The sequence below is a fragment of the Mastigoproctus giganteus genome, chromosome 10, assembly GCF_048544385.1.
Source record: "Mastigoproctus giganteus isolate SK-2022 chromosome 10, ASM4854438v1, whole genome shotgun sequence".
Lineage (NCBI taxonomy): Eukaryota > Metazoa > Arthropoda > Arachnida > Uropygi > Thelyphonidae > Mastigoproctus > Mastigoproctus giganteus.
In genome coordinates this window covers 157,947,685-157,969,414 of record NC_143584.1, presented here as the reverse complement: position 1 = coordinate 157,969,414, position 21,730 = coordinate 157,947,685, and the positions used below count along the sequence as shown (strand labels likewise).

Below are 21,730 nucleotides of genomic sequence, written 5' to 3'. Positions count from 1 at the left end.
TGTGGCAAGACACTGTCTGTTAGCACAGAGGAAAAATTAATTATGCCTAAAATATCATGTGGGGAGAGAGTGAAAAGCTGTTTATTTAATGTAACTACATTGAGTGACCACTTTATCAGGTAACCTATTTCAGGAAACAAAATACTTCTTCAGTAACAAGCATTGTTCATACTATTCAGTATAAAACAGATGGGCATATATGTAGGAATGCTGTTTGTGTTGATCGGTGTGAGAATGGGCAAATTGGAAGATTTAAGTAACTTTGAACATGGCATGGTTCCATGCCAGATGTGCTGGTATGAATATCTTCAAACTGGCAACCCTGTAAGGGGTTTGAGGTGCAGCTGTCTCAGGGTGTATCAAAATTGGTCCAATAAACAAATACTTTTAAACACAATTCTGCAATTTGGAAACAACTTGTTGCTGTGGGAGATTAATGTAGGCTGACAGTACTTGTGCTGGAAAACAGACTGACTGTAGTCAGTCAAATAATTCATTACAGTGGTAACCAAAGAGGTATTTTAGAATAAGCAACTCTTTGTACCTTTCATGGATAGGGTGTTGTAGCAGACAGCTGCACTAGGTTCCACCACTGTCAACAAAAAAATAAAGTATGGCTGTAGTGGGCTCATGATTGCCAACACTGAACAGTGGAAGATTTAACAATTAAAAAATGTTGCTTAGTCTGATGGATCTCTGTTCTTCCTGTTTATATGATGGGAAAACTAGATGGTTCCCAGACTTACAGTGAGTGTGTATCATTCTGCTAGCTGTCAATGTTGCAGGCTGGTGGCATCGTAATGGTGTGGGGAGTATTTTCGTAGTGTATATTGGGCCCCTTGGTACTGCTGGAGCAACATTTGGATGCTATAGATTACCTGGAAATTGTTTCCAGCCAGGTGTATTGCGTCATAGCTGCAGCGTATCCTGCTGCAAATTTGTTTCTTCTAACAGGATAATGTCAGTCACAAGACCAGAATTGTGCAGAACTGGTTCCAGGAATACGAGAATGAATTCAGCCTACACTGGCCTCTGCACTCACTAGATCTTAATCCAACTTAAGCACCTCTGGGATAAGTAGGAATGGACTCTTTGGAGTTGAGATCCAGAACCATCTAATTTGAAACAACTGTGGTAAGAAGCTGGGTTGGCATGGATCAGCATTCCTATGACACTCTTTTGACTCATTGTCAAGACCATGCCCACAACAAATCCAGGCTGTTCTGACGGCTAGGTGTGGGGATTTACTTGCTAATAGGTAGGTGTAACTAATAAAGTGGCCACTGAGTGTATATACGAACAATTCATATTAGCCATTTGTGTTAACAGACACTAAATCTTTAAATCTATACTTCATAGATGTTCTCATGGGTTATAACGGTACCATATTTGCATATGGACAGACTTCTAGTGGAAAGACTCATACTATGGAGGTAAGGATTCTTATATTTATATGCTCGCTCTCTGTTGGAAATTTGAATTTTTATTTTAATGATTTCATCAGTATGAAATACCATGTTTGATGGAGGGTATGGTTGTCATCTGTAGCTCACAAACTGATTTTTATGTTATTTTAGCTTATTTGATAGTTGCATGGGGATAATTTAGATTCTGACTTTTTTTTTTTTTGGTTTTACCACAACCCTCACCATTCCTTACAAACTGGTTTTAAGCTAGAAAGTAGATGGACAGCCAAAAAATTCATTATGTTCACAGGATCAAGCTCTCTTACAAACCTTTTTTAACATAACATCAAGAAATAACTCTAGGGATTGCTCATTTATAAACTCAACTGCCAACAACTGAATTTACATTCGGGAATTCTACTCCCACTTCAGCAGAAGATTAGAAAATCATGTACAGAATATTCAACATGGAAGAGTAGAGGAGTTCTAATCAGCCCTACCTGCATTGAAATGTGAAGTGAGATTTCACAGCTACTTCTGTCTTTTTGATAGATTACAACAATATAAAAACATTCAAAGACCAGCAACAGAAAAATGTGTAAACTTCAAGCTGGAATACTTGTGTTTGTTTGTTTAATGACAAATTAAATAAACAGGATGTTCCCTTCAAAATATTTCCTGCCTGGATTCCACAGAACAGATCCCCACCAACCAACCAAGATACCTCAATAAATTGATGCAGCAAGATACACACTATCTGACGAAGACAATCAGAAAGATCCTATATTTTATCACTAACGTTTTGCTCTAGGAATATGATTCTTGGAGCAAAAGGTTGTGTAAAGTGTTCATTGTCTAACGGCCCAAGGGGTTTCTCCCATCTCCGTGTTGTGTACTCTGTTTGTGAAACACAGAACACTATGAAGGCCAGAGATTTTAAAAAGTGTAAGGTACATGTTTATGTTGTGTTGTTCCTCTGACCTTTTAGCCGTTGGGCCCCTAGTGGGACCCCCCTTCCCCATTGCCCACACTTAACCCCGAGGAAGCAGGTCAGGCATAGAGGGATCGCATTAGAAGTAAGTACTCTGGCAGGCCCTGCCACCTAATTTCCTAAGATTTCAGTGGCAAGGGCCTAAAAAAAAAAAAAAAAAAAAATAATAATAATAATAAAATAAATAAATCAATAAAAAATAAATAAATAAAAAATAAAAATAATAATAAATAAAAAATAAATAAATAAAAAAAATAAATAAAAATAATAATAAATAAAAAATAAATAAATAAAAAAAAATAAATAAAAATAATAATAAATAAATAAAAAAAATAAATAATAATAAATAAATAAAATAAAAATAATAATAATAAAATAATAATAATAAAAAATAAAATAATAATAAAAAAATAATAATAAATAAATAAAAAAAATAATAAAATAAAAAAAAATAAAAATAAAATAAAATGCATATTTAGTTAGAATAGGGGTGAAGACTGAGGAAGGGGGGACATATAGAAATATGGGGATGATAGGGAAGGCAACCCCAGAAAGGTCAGTGGGGACTGGCCCCACCAGGAGAAAAAAAGGGGGTGGCAGGGAAGGGGAGGAGACAGAAACCTGTCTCCTCCCTCTCCCTACCAGGGGAGGGGGTATTAAAGTGAACCAAGTTAGGGTACCTGGTTCGGAATGCTAGTTGGCCAAGAAAAGCAGTTGACATCTAATGGCACGCCGTGGCGTTGTCAGTCTTTATCTAGGAGATTGTCTTATTGGTCACATCCGTGAGAGTCAAGTCCAGAAGTATAAGAACCTTTTGTCTTTCTTAGATTGTCTTAATTTGTGGGTTGTCTCTATTCAAAGGCCTTGTTCCAGTACCATCAGGGTCCCTGGGTTCATTTAGTAGAGGGTTATCATGTTGCTGCAATTAGTTGTTTTCTCCTCAAGAAAAGCTGCTGTGCGTAGTTGGTGAGAGCTTGATACTCTTCTTTAGTATCCAGTAAGTGCTTTTCTTTGCCTTTTGGTATATAAGTCAGCTTTGTAATAAGCTGGCAGCGGAGGTCATCGTAGAGGGGGGCACTCGTGCATGAGGTGATCCCAGTCCTCAATTCCTCCACAGGTGCATGTTGGGTCCTCTTCTAGGCCAAAGGTTGTTAGTTTTGCCTTTATTGAACCATGGCCAGTAAGCAAATACGTGGCATACAGGCCTGGAGAAAACCATAATGGGGATTTTGGATAGATTCTGTTAACATCTGGGATGAATCTCCTGGTGATTTCCCTCTTGGTTGAATTTGTCCAGCGGTCCTGCCACACCCGCTGCATGTGTGCTTGAAGTCTTCTCTTCTCAAATTTTTGGTTGTTGGTAAGATTCAGCTCGAATCCCAAGCAGGTCTGAGACACGTCCTTAGAAAGATGATACAACATTCCATTTCTCATCACCTCCATGTCGAGGGGGAGGGCCCCACCAGGACCTGGAGGGCATGAGTACTCACAGTGCAGCAGGCATGAGAGATGGGGAGCAGGACCGTGCGTTGAGTGGAATCCAGGATTCATCTGTTTACTGCAGTCGTAGCCTTGCCAAACCAAATTCCGGCTGCATACGTAATCACAGGGATGAAGATAGCCTTGTAATACAACGAGAGGGTTCGCTTGCTGAGACCCCAGTCCCGACGGGATATCCTAGCAACCATGGCAGTATAGTTTCTCACTTTGGTTCTGATGTATTTGAGATGAGCTTGGAAGGAGAGTTTTCTATCTAGTACTATGCCAAGATATTTCAGTTGCTCTGACAACTTTATGGTCTTGTTTCCAATTTTAATCTGTGGTGGTCTTGTAATACAGAGAGTTCCTTTAAGAAGCAGAGAGTTTGTTTTTGATGGTGATATGGTCAAGCAGTATGTTTTTGCCCAGTCCTGGAGGATTTGGAGTGCATGGTTTGCCAAGGTCTCAAGCGGGGTCCTGGAATTTGCAGCCACCATCAGGATGAGGTCATCAGCAAAGGCTTGTGAACGAACCTCCCCGAGGTCAAGGCATAGAAATTCGTCCATCACCATGTTCCATAAGGGTGGCCCCAAGACCGAGCCCTGAGGACAGCCACGGTGTATTCGTCTTGTGAGTTTCTGATAAGGTGCATTTACTGTGATCACCCTATTTGAGATGTAGCGTTTCATGATATTGAACAAATTGTCCGGTACATTTGCTTGCCTGAGTCTGCGGAGGATGCTCGGCCACCAAAGGGTGTCGAACACTCCCGCGAAATCAATTGTAATCATCAGGAAATATTTCCTGTCTGCTTGGCGGCGGGCCTCAGTGAGCAGTCCCTGTAGAGCATCAACCGTGGAATGCCCTGGTCTGAAACCATATTGGTTTGGTGATATTAGGTTTGCTTTCTCATAGTGGCTTTGGATCTGTACAGGGAGGAGACGCTCTAGGAGCTTTCTGCATACGGACAATAGGGATATGGGCCTGTATGAACTTGTTAGATGTGGTGGTTTTGTCGGATTTTTAAGGATCAGTTTCATATTTGCAACTTTCCAGTCATCAGGGAAGGTGCTAGTGTGTAGGCAGATATTTAATAAGTGCAGCAATAGTTCCGGGGAAAGCTCCACAACCTTCTTCACAATCTCAGGCTCGAACAAGTCAGGCCCCGGACATTTTTTCCCTTTGATAAGCTGCTGCGGCTAGGAGTTCTTCCTGTGAACTGCGGTTCAACTCGTCCAGTCCAATAGGTTTCATTTTCTCTGCAGATCTCATGCTGCTCAGTTGTTGTTGGATTAATGTTTGGATGAAAAACGTTGTTTAAGATGTTTGAGACTGAGTCCCTCCAGGTGGTGGTTAGGTTTCCCTGTGGGGTTTCCGTAGCGGTGTTCACTTCCCCCTGGGGAGTTTGTTTGTGGTGATTTTGTACACCACCCCCAGGGGTCAGAATTTCCCGTGTAAGAGACAAGTCGCTCCCAGGATTGCTGCTTTGATTTCTTTATTCTTTCCGTATACGCGTTTCTTGCTGTTTGATATACTTGTTTAAGTTCTTCGACCTCCACATAAGGCCAAGATCTCGCCCTTTGGAACGCTTTTCGTTTGGCTTGTACCTCCTTTCTCATCCTTCGAAGCTCCTCATTCCACCAGGGCACCGCTCCCGGAGAAGGTTTTTTCCTTTTAATTGTGGTATTGCAGACTTGTGTTAATAGGGTGGTAATCTTTTTGAAGAAGGTTTGGATTTTGAATTTGCCTGCGTTTCTGCTACCGTTTTCCCACCATTTCCAGCAGGGCACCCCTGAACGTCCCAGTTTGTTTTTTCTATTGCATATCTATGTTGCATTACTCTGGAAATTGGTTGTCTATTACAGTTTTTTATGATCTGAATGTAATGGCTCGGTGGTCCAAGGTCATCCAATCATCTTGGACCTTCCAGTCGGAGATATAGCTGGCTGTGTTTCTTGTAGCAAGAGAAATGTCAATGGTGGCTTCCCAAAGGGTGCTGCTGAAAGTGGGGAGGTTGTTTGGCTGATTGAGGATTCCGAAAGGGGAGTTACCCTTTGTTAGTTGATTTAGGTTTGGTTACGAAATAAGGAAAAGTTTTTTTTTTTTCATAACCTGACCTTAAATGGTAGGTTAGGAAATAATAGGAAAAGAAAGAAAAGAGCGAAAGGTTAGTGATAAAATTTAATTCTTAAATTAACTTCTAAAAATAAAATTCTTAATTTTTAGTTGTTAATTTAGAAATTTGAAGTTAATTCCGCGGGTAAGGTAAAGAAAGCCAACACGAGAACGATGAGAAATGTCGGATAACTTACGTGGAAAATTAGTTTCCTGACACCGGACTCTAGCACTGCTCGCTCTGTAAACAAGACGGTAGGTGTTATTGGTCTGGAGCCGAAACCAAGAAGGATATATTGATTGACAGGTAGGCATGGCAAACGATGAAATGATTGGTGATGGGCGCGACAGACGACAAACTACTGTGTAGTCTAAACTACTGTGTTGGCATTATAATGTGTATTTATGAGTAAAGAACAGTGCATAATAGTTTTGTGATGAACAGTAAAAAGGTAATAGTAGTGATGAATCTTTTAAAGATGGAAGAAATTTGTGAGGAAAATAAAACATTGGTTGATTTTTTGATGAAAACTAAATTAAAAGTTTCGTTCTGTTAATTTTTATGTTCTTCGTTATGTTTTTTCTCATTATTAAAAGCAGATTTTTGGAGTTCATGAGTGTTTTTATTGTATTGTTGATTTAGGTTTGGTTACGAAAAAAGGAAAAGTTTCTTTTTTTTTTCATAACCTGACCTTAAATGGTAGGTTAGGAAATAATAGGAAAAGAAAGATTCTTTATATATATATATATATATATATATAGTGAATAGCTATTGAGTTGTTGATTGACATTATGATATGTGTGTATCATTTAGCATTAGCATTAGCAGAGGCATATGATGCAAGAAAGCAAGCTTATTCAGCATCAGCCAAAAAAAAAAAAAAAAAAACCCACTCCCATTTCACCCCTCCGTTCGTTCGAAATACCTGTCCAGTTGAGCTTTAAATTTGTTTAGGCTATCAACTTCAACAACAAGTGATGGAAGTCGGTTCCACCAACCAACCACCCGCTGGCCAAAGGCAAATTTCCGCACATCTATCCGACATCCGTCCTTCCTCAATTTGAATTTATGCCCTCTGAGGTGATTATTCTGAGAAAGATGAAGAATCCCATTGGCATTGAGCATGCTCAAACCATTCAAAGCCTTATACACCTCTATCAGATCACCTCGCCGCTGGAACACAGGGATCTCTATCAGATCACCTCGCCGCTGGAACCATGCCTGATTAGATTATATTTGTTTCAGAAAAGTTTATAGAAGTTTAGCCTTACGCCCTATTATTAACACAATAGTTGAAATAATAATAACTAACAAACTATATTATTAATATGCATTTATGCACCAAGATGAGATGTAAAAAGTACAACTATCAATCTACCAATCACAATGAAAGGTGATAATGCTAATGGAGGTGTCAGAGTTGCTGACCCTACAACTCAATGAACTCTTAAAGTACTCAGGTGAAATTAGGTGGGTGCAGAGTTCACTCTAATAAGTTTTGTTTACATTTAAGTATGACTACATTCAGAGGAGTTTATAACTATTTATTTGAAAAGAATATCAACAAGAAAATTGATCATTAACCATATTTAGTGGTCATGTGGAAATGAACCATGGTCAACTCAAATGAATGTACTTTTGCACTGACCATTTGACCTGTGATTCTGAAATGCTACGGGGATGGGGCAGGGAATTACTGCTCAGTGCACACTGGATGAATGAGGATTTTCTGAAATGCATCCCCCCCCCCCCTCTCTCTCTGAAATGTCTTGTTAGAATGTTCAATCCTTTCATGAGTGAGTTTCCCAAATGTGCATGAGCTAGTGAGGGTGGACTTTGTGGAGTGATTCTTTATAAAATTTTGAAGTTTTGTAAAATTATAAATTATTTCTTTTATATAAAATTATATAAAAGAAAATTATATAAAAATTATGTAAAATAAAATTATATTGAAACCTCTCCCACATAGGGAGCTTGAATATAATTCTTTGTTGTGCTACTGATTTCATTTTGTTTTAATTACTGAACTCAATATGATATAAAGATACAATTTATAGTGGATAAATTATCAATCTTAATTTATCCTCTAAAATGTTTACTTAAGTCAACCTTAAAAAAAAAAAACATCTACCCTTTGGATGATTTTCAGACTTGCTAGCCCACTGAACTATCAACTACAATATCTACTTTTGGGAACTCTTTGCAATTTAGGTAGGCTCAAGCAGAAAGATAGCACCATTCACAGAGGATTAATATTTCTTACAGTTATCAATAAAAGGGTGTATAAACTGATGTCAATGCTTCATAGTTCTATATGGAGCAAGAAAAATATTCAAAATGAAAAATTTTAGAAATTCAATATAAAAAATTATTAAATGTCAAATAGGTACATGGGCTGTATTTATACATCAAAAATAAATAAAACTTAATAAAGTGATGTCGATGTAAATTTTAGCATTCCTTCAGTACAATTTTGAAATTCTTGCTGGCACCAACCAAATGGAAAATAAGCTTGAAAATGTCAAATGGTATCTCTCTCTCTATATCAACTTAGATAACAATGATGTTAATTTTAAGAAAATAAAACAGTCTGCCTTTATACTTTATATAAAGACCTTTGTACACCCCCATATTGAGTGTTTATTTTATATCCATAAACTTCAAACTGCATAGTTAATAATGCATATTGAAAATCAAAACTGTCTATAAATGCCTTTTATCAAAGTCAAGAGTAAGACATGTATTAAACTCATGTCAACAGACCAAATGGGAAATAAAGTGTGAAAAAGTCAACTGTGGTAGTATCCACTCCCAATTTAAGATTGATATAAAGTCCAACCAGTAAAGAAAGCCAACACAAGAACCACAAACTATATTTCTCCTGAAACACCCTTATTCTTAATTTAGCCGCCACCTCCGTTTCTGTGGGTATTAGCATCCTTACAGGGTTAGCGGCCCTGTCGGGATTACCTAGAGATCACTATGAAGTCAAACAACAGAAAAGAAGTTGACTCTGCTTCGCCTAAGGGAGTTGTTCTGGACCCCTATGTTCTGGGAGGGTAACCTCTGTTGGAGTTGAATCCAGAATGACCGTGGTCCCTCATCCGACCTGGTCTTGCAGCCACTGTAATAGAAACCTTACCACCAAATCCGGCTTAGGTGTGCACACCCGGCATGCTAACAGTAAGATCGATACATCTAGAGTCAAGGCAAGGTGGAATGACGAAGAAGTTCTTATATTGGCACATGCAGAACTTCAATTATGGGATACAAACCCTATGGCCAAGAACATAAACCAGCAGAGGTTGGCCCACGAAGTAGCTTCTCCAGACAAGACAGCTATGTATGTGGAATATCCTACCTCCTCGTGGTGTGGGCTGGGCAGACTTGTTTGGCGAAAGGACATACGCTTAGACATCCTTACAGGATTAGTGGCCCTGTCGAGATTACCTGGATCTACAAAGTCAAATAAGAGAAAAGAGGTTGACTCTGCTTTGACTAAGCAGAGTTGTCCCAGACCCCCATGTTCTGGGAGGGTAACCCCTGTTGGAGTTGATGAATCAGAATGACCATGGTCCCCCTGCCTGACCTGGTCTTGCAGCCATTGTAATAGAAACTTCACCACCAAATCAGGCTTAAGTGTGCATACCTGGCAAGCTCACCCCATTGAAGCTAACATTAAGATCGATACATTTAGAGTCAAGGCAAGGTGGAATGAAGGAAAAGTTCTTATATTGGGTCAGTTCTCCAGATGAACCGTCGGAAAAAAAGGGTGCCCCCACACACAAGCACCGAGGATGAGTAGCTTAAGGCTGAAATATACAAGCCTGGATCCCGACGGGATTAGTCCTAAACAACTGAAGAGTATTCCTATACAGGTCTGTTACATATATTTATTCTACTAGATACAGTACCTGAATCTCTTCTTATGGCGTATACGATCTTCATCCCTAAGAAGGGGTCACCCCACCTCGCCCGGTGACTACCGTCCTATAACCGTGGTTTCTTTGGTGGTGAGACTTTACAACAAGGTCTTAAACAAGAGTTTTGAAGCTGATTCATTTTGACCACCACCAACAAGCCTTCATACCCACCAACGGCAGTGCTTCTGTAGCCAGGTGGGAAGGAGCAGCAGTGCGTAGCATACGCTTCTTGATTAGACCGGGGTTCGAGCCTGTCACCACCAAATACGGAGGATGCGGAAAGGTCAGGGAATGACCACCGCATATCCCGGAGCAATATGGCCTTAGTTGATAATGCCCCTAAATAACAAACAACAACAAACAAACCCGCCGACAGCTGTGCCGAGAATGTTTATCTTTTCTTTGCCATCATGCACAAACCTAGACAGGACTTGATACCATTATACTTGGCTTTGATTGATATGCAAAAGGCATTCGACCAAATTACTCATAAAGCGGTGATATAGGCATTGCAGACGAAAAGCTCTCCTATTTCCTTCATGAATTTCATTATCTCCCTGCAGGAGAACTGCTTTACTAGCATAAGAGTCGCAGGTAAGGAACACCTCGTCAGACCTACAAGAGGTGTGAGACAAGGGGATCCCCTACCCCTCTAACTATTTAATCTGGTTGTGGACTTGCTCTTAAAAGAGCTCCCTTCCCATATTGGCTTTACCCTGTAGGAGCAGAAAATTAACACAATGGCCTTCGCCGACAACTTGATATTGATGGGGTCCACCAAAGGTGGCCTACAGGATTATCCCGCAGGAAACTCAGGAAGTTAGAGTACGCTAAAATCCAGAAGCTTTATGGCAAGAACAGAAAGTGATGTGCTCATACAATCTTGGATGATGCAGCAGCAGCTCCCTTGATCAGGCCTTTAACTTCTTTAAGAAGTGGGGCTTGGCCATTACCCTCTTTCAAACTTGGACGCTGTCCCTCATCCCATCCGGACGTGAAAAGAAAATTAAAGTCCAAGACATAAAATTTTTAATGAGCAACACTGAACGTCCATCTGTTTCAGTGGAGACTATGTGGAGGTATCTGGGGGTGGATTTTTCATCCAGAGGTAGAACTAGTGTGGGATGCAACCTGAGTGTCTCTCTCTATCTAAACTCAGGAAAGCTCCCCTGAAACCACAACACCAGCTATTCATTCTTAGAGTCTTCATTCTACCTAGATTCTATCACAAGTTAATGCTGGGGTGCATTATGGCTGGGTTATTGAACAAGCTTGACATTCAAGTCAGGACAGCCAACCTGACTTGGATGCACCTACTCAAAGATGTGCCAATGGCTTACTTTCATGCTGATGGGGTGGATGGGGGATTGGCATTCCCTCAATGAGATGGTTAATTCCAATTTTCAAACGAAACTGGCTACTAGGACTTGAAACATCTTTGTCCCATACTATAAGGAAAATAGCTGAAACTAGTCTTGTCAAGAAGGAGATGTGGTCTTATAACAATCTGATCAAAGACCAGCACCTAATTATGGATGCAGTAGCCAAAGTCAAGCACCAATGGTGGGACCTTCTCCATGGTTCCTGTGATGGCAATGCTCTCAAGAATTCTCATAAGGCAAAGTCCCAACACCGATGGGTGAGCGATGCCACCAGTCTCCTTACAGGGCATGAGTACATTGATGTAATCAAAACCAGAATCAATGCTCTTCCAACCCTGGCTAGGACTTCAAGAGGGAGGAATGAAAGCACTGCCTGTAGAGCGGGATGCCAGGCAATTGAAATCTTGGCTCACGTGACGTTAAGATGTCACAGGACCCACGGTATGAGAGTCAAGAGACATGATGCCATAGTCAATATTCTTGAAAATCGACTATCACAAAAGGCATGGATTGTGTGGAAGGAACCGCACTTCCAAACAGATCAAGGTATGAGGAAACCAGATATAGTGTGCTTTAACGCACAGAGCGCTCATATTATTGATGCGCAGGTTGTTGGACATGGCCATGACCTAGATATATATCACACAGACTGAAGGCAAGATACTATGATACAAATAGTAATCTCAAAGATCAAATCAGAGATATAAGTGGCTTTAATCTGGTAGTATCTACTGCTACCATCTCATACAGAGGAGTTTGGAGCTCTGCCTCTTATCTCTAGACCTTAGGCCTGTCAGCCTCCGACCTAAAAATCATGGCAGTACGGGTCTTACAGGGTACCCACACCTGCTTCAGAATTCATAAAAGGATGACCTCCATGGAGTGATGCTCCATTATGCTGCTCGTTCAGGGAACACTTCAAGGCTACCTCTCGCATCCCAGAGAGAGAATACAGAAATAATAATAATTGATATCAAGTCCACCCAGCTAAGGTAAAGAAAGCCAACATGAGAACCACGGCAAACTGTATTTCTCCCGAAACACCCTTATTCTTAATTTAGCCCCCCCACTCCATTTCTGTGGGTATAGTACTGGTTTTTCCTATCTCGCAGCACTTACCCGCTCTGCTAACTTATCAACCCTAGGGGCTCATATCTGATGAGTATGGGCTTGGCACACCCAGGGTCTTGAGTTGGATATCATCATTCTTCTCTTTCTTGGTGATTTCCTTCTACTTCTGACTCTTGCTCGCTCTCTCTTTCTCACACACACACACACACACATACACAGGGCAACTCAGAAATTTTTTTTGGCTGGTGCAGCATAAGCCTCAGGCTTCCTTGCACCATATGGCTAATAATAATAATAAACTTCGGGAAAAAGCTTCTGGTAGTCACAGGCAGAGGTGAAAGTGATTCTTGTACTGCTTCTATTGACATGAGCACCAGCCTGAAAAGTGAGGATTTCAATGTCTGTTGGAATTCATCATGGAACAAGTTAATACATGGGTCTTGTTAGGGTATCTAAGAGTAAGAACAGGTGCATGTATACTTGCATGTACACCAATGCTACGAGTATAATAAATTTGATGAATTTGAGGTGCTGGTAAAGACATCAGAGGCTGATGTTGTTGGGATATCAGAGACATGGTGTCACACAGAGATAAGGAATGCAGAATTGGAATTTGGGAAGTACAATGTGTAAAGAAAGGATAGACAGGATAGAAGAGGAGATGCTGTTAGTTAAGAAACATAAAATCTAAGGAAGTCCATCCAGTCGACCTGGGTGGAGAGTGCAGTGTTGAGTCAGTTTGGTGTGACATAGGCAGTGGGAAAACCAAGTTGAGAGTAGGAATGTGTTATAGGCCTAATGAGTATAATGAACAACTGTACAGGGAAATAGAGTGGGCCAGTAAATCAGATTGTCTTATAATGGGAGATTTTAACTTCCCAGATATAGATTGGAACTTGTGGTTTGGTCACTCACACACTAGCAAGATTTTGTGGATTTATTGGATGATTGTTTTCTACAGCAGCATGTTCGAGAGGCAACCAGAGGGAGTAATACTCTTGATCTGATTATCAGCAGTAATTCTTCATGCATTAAGAATCTGCAGTTAAGGAACCACTAGGTGGCAGTGATCACAGTGTAATGATGTGGGATTTACTTAAGGATGTAACTACCATCAGAGGTAAAGGGAAGGGTTTTTGCTTTTGTAAAGGTGACTACAGTGGTCACAGAGATTTTTTTAAATTCTATACAGTGGGACCAACTGATGATATTACCAACAGCAAATTCTAAATGAGAAGCATTCAAGGAAGTAATCTTCAAAGCTACTAGGCTTTATCTCCCAACTAAGAAATACTGTTCAAGGTTTAGGCCTAAATGGATGTCAGATGAACTAATGAGACTCGTGGCAGAGAAGAAAAATGCATGGGATGCATATGAATTATCAGGAGTCACAGTTGCCTATGGTAGATATAAGATAGTCTGTAATCAAGTCAAAAAGGTCGTTAGGTAAGCAAAGGCAGATTACGTGAAATATTTGGCAAACAATGCAAAGAAAAACAGCACAGCCTTCTTTGTTTATGTAAAATCTAGAAGGAAGAGGATAAATCAGATTGGTCCACTTGACATTGACGGTTCGATTGTTGATGAACCTGCTTAGGTAGCTGTTTGTTATTTTGTTTTTAGGAACATTAGCAACTAAGGCCATATTGCTCTGGGGATATGTGGTGGTCATTCCTGATCTTTCCGCATCCTCTGTATTTGGTGGGCACGGGCTCGAACCCTGGTCTAATCAAGAAGCATGTGCTACACACTGCTGCTCCTGCCCACCTGGCTACGGAGGCTCCCTTAAGTAGCTGACAAACTGAATGAGTATTCTGAATCTACATTCAAACATGAGGAGTCTGTAGGGAAGTGGAGGCCAGAAGCTTATCAAATTCTGGCAGGGAGCTAAACAATTTTGTAATAACTGAGAGCAAAGCGGAGAGGAAATTGTTGAAATTGAACATAAGAAAGGCACCTGGGGTGGATGCGATCTATCCAGTTATATTAAAGGAAGCAGCAAAGGAAATAAACAAACCCTTAGCCATAATTATGAAAGGACTCAGGACTTTCCTTGGACTCAGGGGAGGTTCACATGGACTGGAGATGTGCAAATGTGTCCCCAATTCACTAAGGGGGATCAAAGGATGACACGAGTTTGTTTGTTTGTTTATTTTAGAGTTTTATGGCGCATTAGCATCTAAGGCTATAATGCGCCACATGACATGAGTAATTACAGACCTGTTAGTGTAACTTCCAGGGAAAATAATGGAATCGCTGGTTAAGGAAACGATGCAGGATCATTTACACAAGACTGCAGTTATATTTCAGCACAGCATGGGTTTGTAAGTGGAAGTCTTGTCAGACAAATTTGATTGGATACTATGAGGTGGTCACAAAGGAACTGGATGCAAAAAACAATTCTGGTATCATATACTTGGATTTTAGGAAAGCTTTTGATACTGTGGCACATGGAAGGTTACTGTACAAATTCGAGCATTATGGCATTAAGGGCAAGTTGCTACAAAGGATAAAAGGACGGTTGAGTGGGAGAAGACAGAGAGTGGTTATCAATGGACACTGCTCTTCATGGGCTAATGTTATTAATGGAGTACCCAAGTGTTTGGTGTTGTGCCCATTGTTGTTTTGTGTTTATCAATGATATTGATGAAGGTATATATCAGGGTTAATGTCTACGTTTGCAGACAATATGAAGGTTGACAGGGTTGTTAATGACAGTAATGATAGTATTCTACTGCAACACGAGCTGGAAAAGTTGAGCAGATGGGATGAGAGGTGGCAACTGAATTTTAACATTGACAAATGTAAAGTACTGCATATGGGTAGCAGTAACCCCAGAGTAACCCCATCACCTGGGTGGTACTAAACTCAGAGTAGTGGAGAATGAAAAGGATCTCAGGGTAATTATGCAGTCAGATTTGAAGTTTTCTGACAGAGCAGACAGGGTGAAAGAGTAGCTCATGGTATCTTGTCAATGATATACAGGAATTTTGCTAGCAAGGATAAGTAGTTGATTGTCCCCATGTATAAGGCAATGGTCAGGCCAAATCTTGAGTACTGTATACAGGTCTGGAGGCCTCATTTCAGGAAAGCTCTAGAGCTACAGAGAAGGACAAAGAGATTGGTGAGTGGAACAAAGGGCTGCCTGTTACCAAGAAAAGCTTATGTTCTGCAAATTGCAGCTTCTGTAGACTAGGCACCTGCAAGGTGATCTAATTGAGGTGTATAAGGCCTTGAATGGTTTGAGCAAACTCAATGCTGATGGGATTCTTTCTCTTGCTCAGATTACTCACCTGAGTTGACATAAATTTAAATTGAGAAAAGACAATTGTTGAATAGATGTGCAGAAATTTGCCTTCAGCCAGCAGGTGGTTGATAGTTGGAACAAACCTCCATTTGTTGTATAGGAGGCCAACTTAAATAAGTTCAAGGCAGAACTAGACAAACATTTGGAGAGAATGGATGGGTGAAATGGAAAGTTTTTTTTTTTGGATGATGCTATATAAGTTTGCTTTTTTTGCATCACATGCCTCTACTAATGTTAATGCTAAAACTTACCGGACAAACCGGCTTCCCACCACTGCAGCCTCTCCCTGCACTCCCAGTAAACAAACTCTGAGTGTTAATGGAAGTGGCAATACAAGTCGACAACGATGTACCAACTAGTTTTTTTCACTATTAAAAGCAGACTATTGGAGTTCATGAGTGTTTTCGTGGCTGAAATTTACTTAAGGGTACGTCCTTCAGACTGCCCCCCCCCACTGTTCTAAAATAGGAAAACGACCTCTACTGCCACTACCAATAACATGCAGCAACTGTAGAAGTCGCTTTCCCACCTCAAAACAGCAGGAAGGCTGGATAAACACCCTAAGACTAAGGCAGTCTGCTGGAAAGTGTACCCATAGGTAAATTTCAGCTGTGAAGGCATTACAATCATGAAGTCCAACAATGTGCTTTTAATAATGAGAAAAAACCAATCAATACATCGTCATCGACTCCCACTGCCACCACTGATAACACGCAACATCTGTTCACCGAGAACGCAGCGAGAAACCGCAGCAGCAGGAAACCAGTTTGTCCAGTAAGTTTTCCTGAAGTTTGCCATGGTTCTTGTGTTGGCTTTCCTTACCTTCGCTGTCCACCCTTTATAGAAGACACTTTATATAAAGGCAAACTTTTTATTTTTAAATTGGAATTACTGTTATTAAATGCTTAGTTGACTTACTGTCAAAAGTAATGCAAAAAATTCTATATCCCCCCCCAACCACAGAGTTCTATCTCACCCCCCAACAAAACTGCCCATCAGTCCTCATGTGATTTTTAGAAACCATACTAAACCAACCATCAGGGCCCCCTCCCCTTCACACGCTATCCCTCCTGGTGCATGCTATTCCTCCTGTTGTGGTTCCCACCCCCGTCGGGCCACATCTAGTCAGGGGTCGAAACGTAAAAGAAAGGAGGAAGATCAGCAGCCGCCTACTGCTGACAACTCAATGCCACCAGGTCCGACAGTGCCAACCTCTAGGAGGGCTAAAGACTCTCAGGCTTCATCGGTTCATGACACTTGGAGTTGTTCGGTGTGTTCCAGGTCTTTCACACTAAAACAGTGAAAGAGTCTGTCCTGTAGAGGAAAATGCAAAGATTGACACCTCTAGATCCTGAGTTGCTGCTCTGAGGAAGTGTTTCTTCTTGCTCATGCCAAGGTGGAGCTGAGTGATTATTGTGACAAGAACATTAATCAACTGATAGATCTAAAGTTTCCTCATAGATCCATCGAGGTGATAAAAGGAAGAAGAAAGATGGTGTCTTACTCCGCTATTGTTCAGCATCTTCTCCAGGAGATTTCTGGTTCTGCTCACGAGTGTCTTTAAAAATAAAAGTACAGTAAAAAAAATTAATATTTTGTTCAAAAATTTATACGCTAGTCCACCTATGGTTCTAAAGAAAAAAGGTTAGGTTATGCCCTCCATTTCAGGAGGGGATTCAAGTGGTGGTAACCTGACCTTTTTTACCATTAGGGCATATAAATTCTAAAGAAAAAGATTCTAAAGAAAAAAGGTTAGGCTACCTTTTATGGGAGCTTGAACCCCTCCACTTCGGGAGGGGTTCAAGCTCCCATAGGATTCAAGTGGAGGTAACCTGACTTTTTTCACCATTTTGGAAAACGTTCATTAGGGCAAGTTACCATTAGTGCTTCTGAGTGCTACTAAAGTGTTACTAAACTGATGTTATCGTGTTTGTGTTTGCACACCAATCAGCACATCATTTGCCACGCTTGCCTGTCGATCAGTATATTGTTCTCGACTTTGCTTCAGACCGATAACATCTACCGTCTGTTTACCGAGTGAGCAACGCTAGAGAGCTGTATCGGGAAACTAATTTTCCACGTAAGTTATTTGACGTTTCTCATCGTTCTCGTGTTGGCTTTCTTTACCTTCGCCAATTCTGCTTGTAATTGCTTAACCTAATTTCTTCTAGTTAAATGTTCTGTGAAAATTGATACAGTTTATGACATATTTATTTGATAGGTTGAGAATATTAGAAATTTTTATTTTATTTATTAATTTTAATTTGTACTTATTTTATTTATATAATTTTAACCACCCCACAATAACACCCATGCGTATAGCACTAACCTGCTTTAAATGCTCATTTCTTATGGTATCATAATAAATCCTATGAAGTGCTATATTGCTCCCATTTAAACACTTTCCTGCTTGTGTTTTTTTTTTTCTTCTTTTGTTTAAGCTTTAGTATACGGTATACATTTCAATCAGTTGTGGCATGAAACAGTGATCGGCATGTACAGTTCCTCCTACCTGTTACTAGTGATTGGCAGAGCTAGTCCTCTTTGTAATCTACTGCTTATTTAAAGGGTGGTCCGTAAGTAAGGAAACATGTTTTGCATGTCACATTATAATTTCAGTCCTCTCCTTCATTTTAAGGTTCATGTTACTTGTCCTACATTCAAATTGTCCTAAAACAATAAAAAATAAAATAAAAAATAAAACTATTTTTCAAATAACTTATACTTATGTACATCAGCAGTTCAAAATAGTTTTCTTACTTATGGACCACCTTATATTAACATATTGTTTTTTGCTATGCCCCTCGTGATTATGTAATATTTTAAAAATATTTAAATCTGTGTATACCCACTTTATTTCTAATTTTTTAAAAATTAGCCCCTTAGATTCAAATACTAGCAATCTTGGTTAAGTTGGTTATAATGGTCATAAGTATCACTTTTAGTTGAGATTAATGTTTCTACTAGTCACAAACCCTACAGATGTGCTGACTCTGTGGCTGGAAAAACACCCTTCAGTATAATTTGGACATGGGGAACAGGGCTAGTCACTTTGTTAGAAATGGAAGTTCACCAAACAGGTAAGAATTTGTTTTATTAATATTTACAATTCGGGGTTCTATCTCAGTTTGTTTAGTCTTAAAAAAACACAAATAGTATTCCCTTGTAAAATATAACATTTAGGCTAACATGATTTTTATCATTTTATAAAGTGTTATATAATTTTCTTTTCTTTTAAGCTTAATAGCAGTCTCCCAGTGTTAGGGCTTCACTAGATGGGCACTTAAAGCACTGGCGTCAGCTGGCATTGTAAATGCCTCCAAAACAGCAAACTACTTTTAACGTTTCTGATGTCAGATTGTTTCAAACTAGAAGGGGTGTTTCTAACATTGCATTGGGTACCACCAGCAACTCACTTTCTCTAGTCTCAGTTTTGAGATGGATGTTGTTCAAGTTGGATGTACAGTTAGTCCTCGTATAGCATGATAGTTGTGTTCCTAGAAACCCTCGTGCAATATAAACAACAGGCCCTATGGGAAAAATAGGGTTAGGTGCCGGGCCACCCAAGATTGAACACACAAACCAAAACATTACAAAACACAATAAATAATCGTAATAAAATACTTACGTATTTTATTACGACTATTACGTAATAAAATATTGCTAATGCTTTTGCTTCTATCTTAAGCAAACTTGTTTTTTGTTTGATTTTCTATCCAAACAGATGACAGCCATTCCATCTCTTCCAGTTCTTTGTGTCTTAATCTAATGGATTTTAATTACACTTTGAGTTGTTCCTGCTATGAAAGTTGTTTTTATTTTCTCTGCATTCTTTGTAATTCTCGGAGTTGCCTCATTTAGGTCTGTAGCACGTGCAGTATCACATGGTCTTTCATTTCGCTCAAAGCGTTTCACAATTTCATATATTTTCTCTATTGACAGAGGCGGACTGGCCATAAGCCTTACCGGAGAAACCCCTGAGGCCAATGTGATTTTGGCCATAAACACTAGTATGAGGCCACTACAAATTTTCCCGGGTAAGAATTTTTGACCCAGTCCGCCTCTGTTTATCGATATTGCTTTTCTTTTTCTCTCTGAATCTGCAGTGCTTCACCAGGACTTCCTTTTCACACCTTTTAAGTATTTTACTCATTTTTAGGGAATAAAGCACAATTACAAAATGAGGAGGCACGCTTGATACACATAAACAAAGCTGTGCGCATGTAGCAACTGAATAAACAACACCGTAAAGGCAGAGATACACTATTAACACTTCACATTTTACTAAAGCACATTTCTAGGGGTTACTACCATAAAACAATAAAAACAATTTCCAGTTGCGTTTCTGCTAGTGGAATCTGTTATAAACTGGTAGTAAACTCGATCTAATTGCATTTGTGATTATACCGATAGCTGGAATTGTGTTGGTTTTTACGTTATTATGATGAAATGTGTTTCACCTTCACTGATATAAAACACATAAATACATTTTCAGAATCTTCTGTTCATTCCTATTGTGTTGCATTCGGTTGGGATGATTCTGCGTTCGACTGCCATTTCTTATAAACACAAAGGCGAATCGTGCATAAGCGAATTCGGTTTGTGTTATATAAGATATCGTTCCTCTGTTTATAAATCATGTATGATCGAATTCGTGTAGTGTAAACACGTGTTATACGAGGGCTGACTGTATTGCTCATTTATGTGTATGGTTAATTGCAAGTAGAAAGAGAAAACGATGATGGTGGATTCATCCAGTAAATTCAAATAGGCTAAAACAGGAGTTTTATGTTATGTTTGAAACACAAAGGAAGTTTCACGAGAAGTTTATTTTTTTTTTTATTTTACAGAATGTCAATAGAGTTTTGATAAACTTTTAATGTTAATTAGTGAAAAAATTGCAAAATTTGATACCGTGATGCAGAAATCAATGCAAATTACTGTTTTACTGCAATAGATGTTGGTCTTATGGATGCAGTTGTGATTTGAACATTTTTAAAAATTCAAATTTTGAAAGAGGATTGCCAATGAAACAACTTAATTTGCAATTAAATAGAGCTCTTCCTGGTACAAAATGAGCTGGCAATGCCATTTGTTTTTGTAAGGGACGAAGCATTTTGACTGACTGAAAATTTAATACTACCATAATCATCAAAAAATGTGAGCAAAGAATTTTTAGTTATAGATTAACTTGAGCAAGGTGACTTGTAGAATGCATGTTTGGAATACTGAGCAATAAGTTGCACATTTTTCACTCTAGCATATTATTAAATCCTCATATCTGCTATCGGTGTAATAAAAAATTATTACATAATTTTGTGAGAAGAAGGGATGGATATGTTTTTGAAGACAACACATTAACTTGTGAGATGGAAGAGGCAATGGAAATGACAGCAGTTGGAGGGCAGTCTTCAGGCGTGTCAATAAGGGATTCTTTTTCTACATATTTCAACAGTGTCAGCACTCTTTCATGGCAAAATACTAGATGTAATTACAATAAAATTTATCCTATTTTTAAAATTAAATATTAGTATTTAGTAGATAATTAAAATTCTGAAAAATAAGAAACTGTGTATAATGAATTTGAATTAAATGTATGTGGCAATCAAAAGATTTTTTAAAATTATTTAATACTTTCCCTCACATAATAAATTTCATTAAAGCCCTTTGTTAGTCCTCTGTGGCAATCCTTTAATGCCATGTTGTACAAGACAGGCCTCCTTTCCACCTCACAAATAAATTTCTCAGTGCAAAAATAGTCTCTAAATAATAACAAACAAATGAATGAAGGATGAAGGCCAACCATCCCATGCATGGGGAGAATTTCTTCTCTGGCAATATAAATGGCAAGTAACTGGTACTTTCAATGCCTCTGATGTCATCAGCAGGCATTGAATGCTAGCTAATGTCATCCAACGTGTCGTTGGAACACCCATCTAGTTTGCATGCATTTTCTCTATGCTTCCTGTAAAATGGGGCATTCAAAGGAATTTCCAATGGTATGCTTTAAGCGCTCGTCTAGTATAGCCCTTAGGGTTTGAAACATCTTTGTAAT

General features: G+C 39.3%; 1 protein-coding gene across 2 annotated transcripts in view; it reads left to right on the top strand.

Annotated features, from left to right (window-relative positions):
- The window catches only part of LOC150079406 (kinesin heavy chain-like), a 429,176-nt gene that overhangs the window by 80,842 nt on the left and 326,604 nt on the right, over nt 1-21,730 (top strand). For both annotated transcript variants that reach the window (XM_090383638.1, XM_090383639.1), the window contains exon 3: nt 1,360-1,433. In XM_090383638.1, the coding sequence (XP_090239764.1) occupies nt 1,360-1,433 (74 nt within the window). The remainder of the gene's footprint in view (nt 1-1,359; nt 1,434-21,730) is intronic.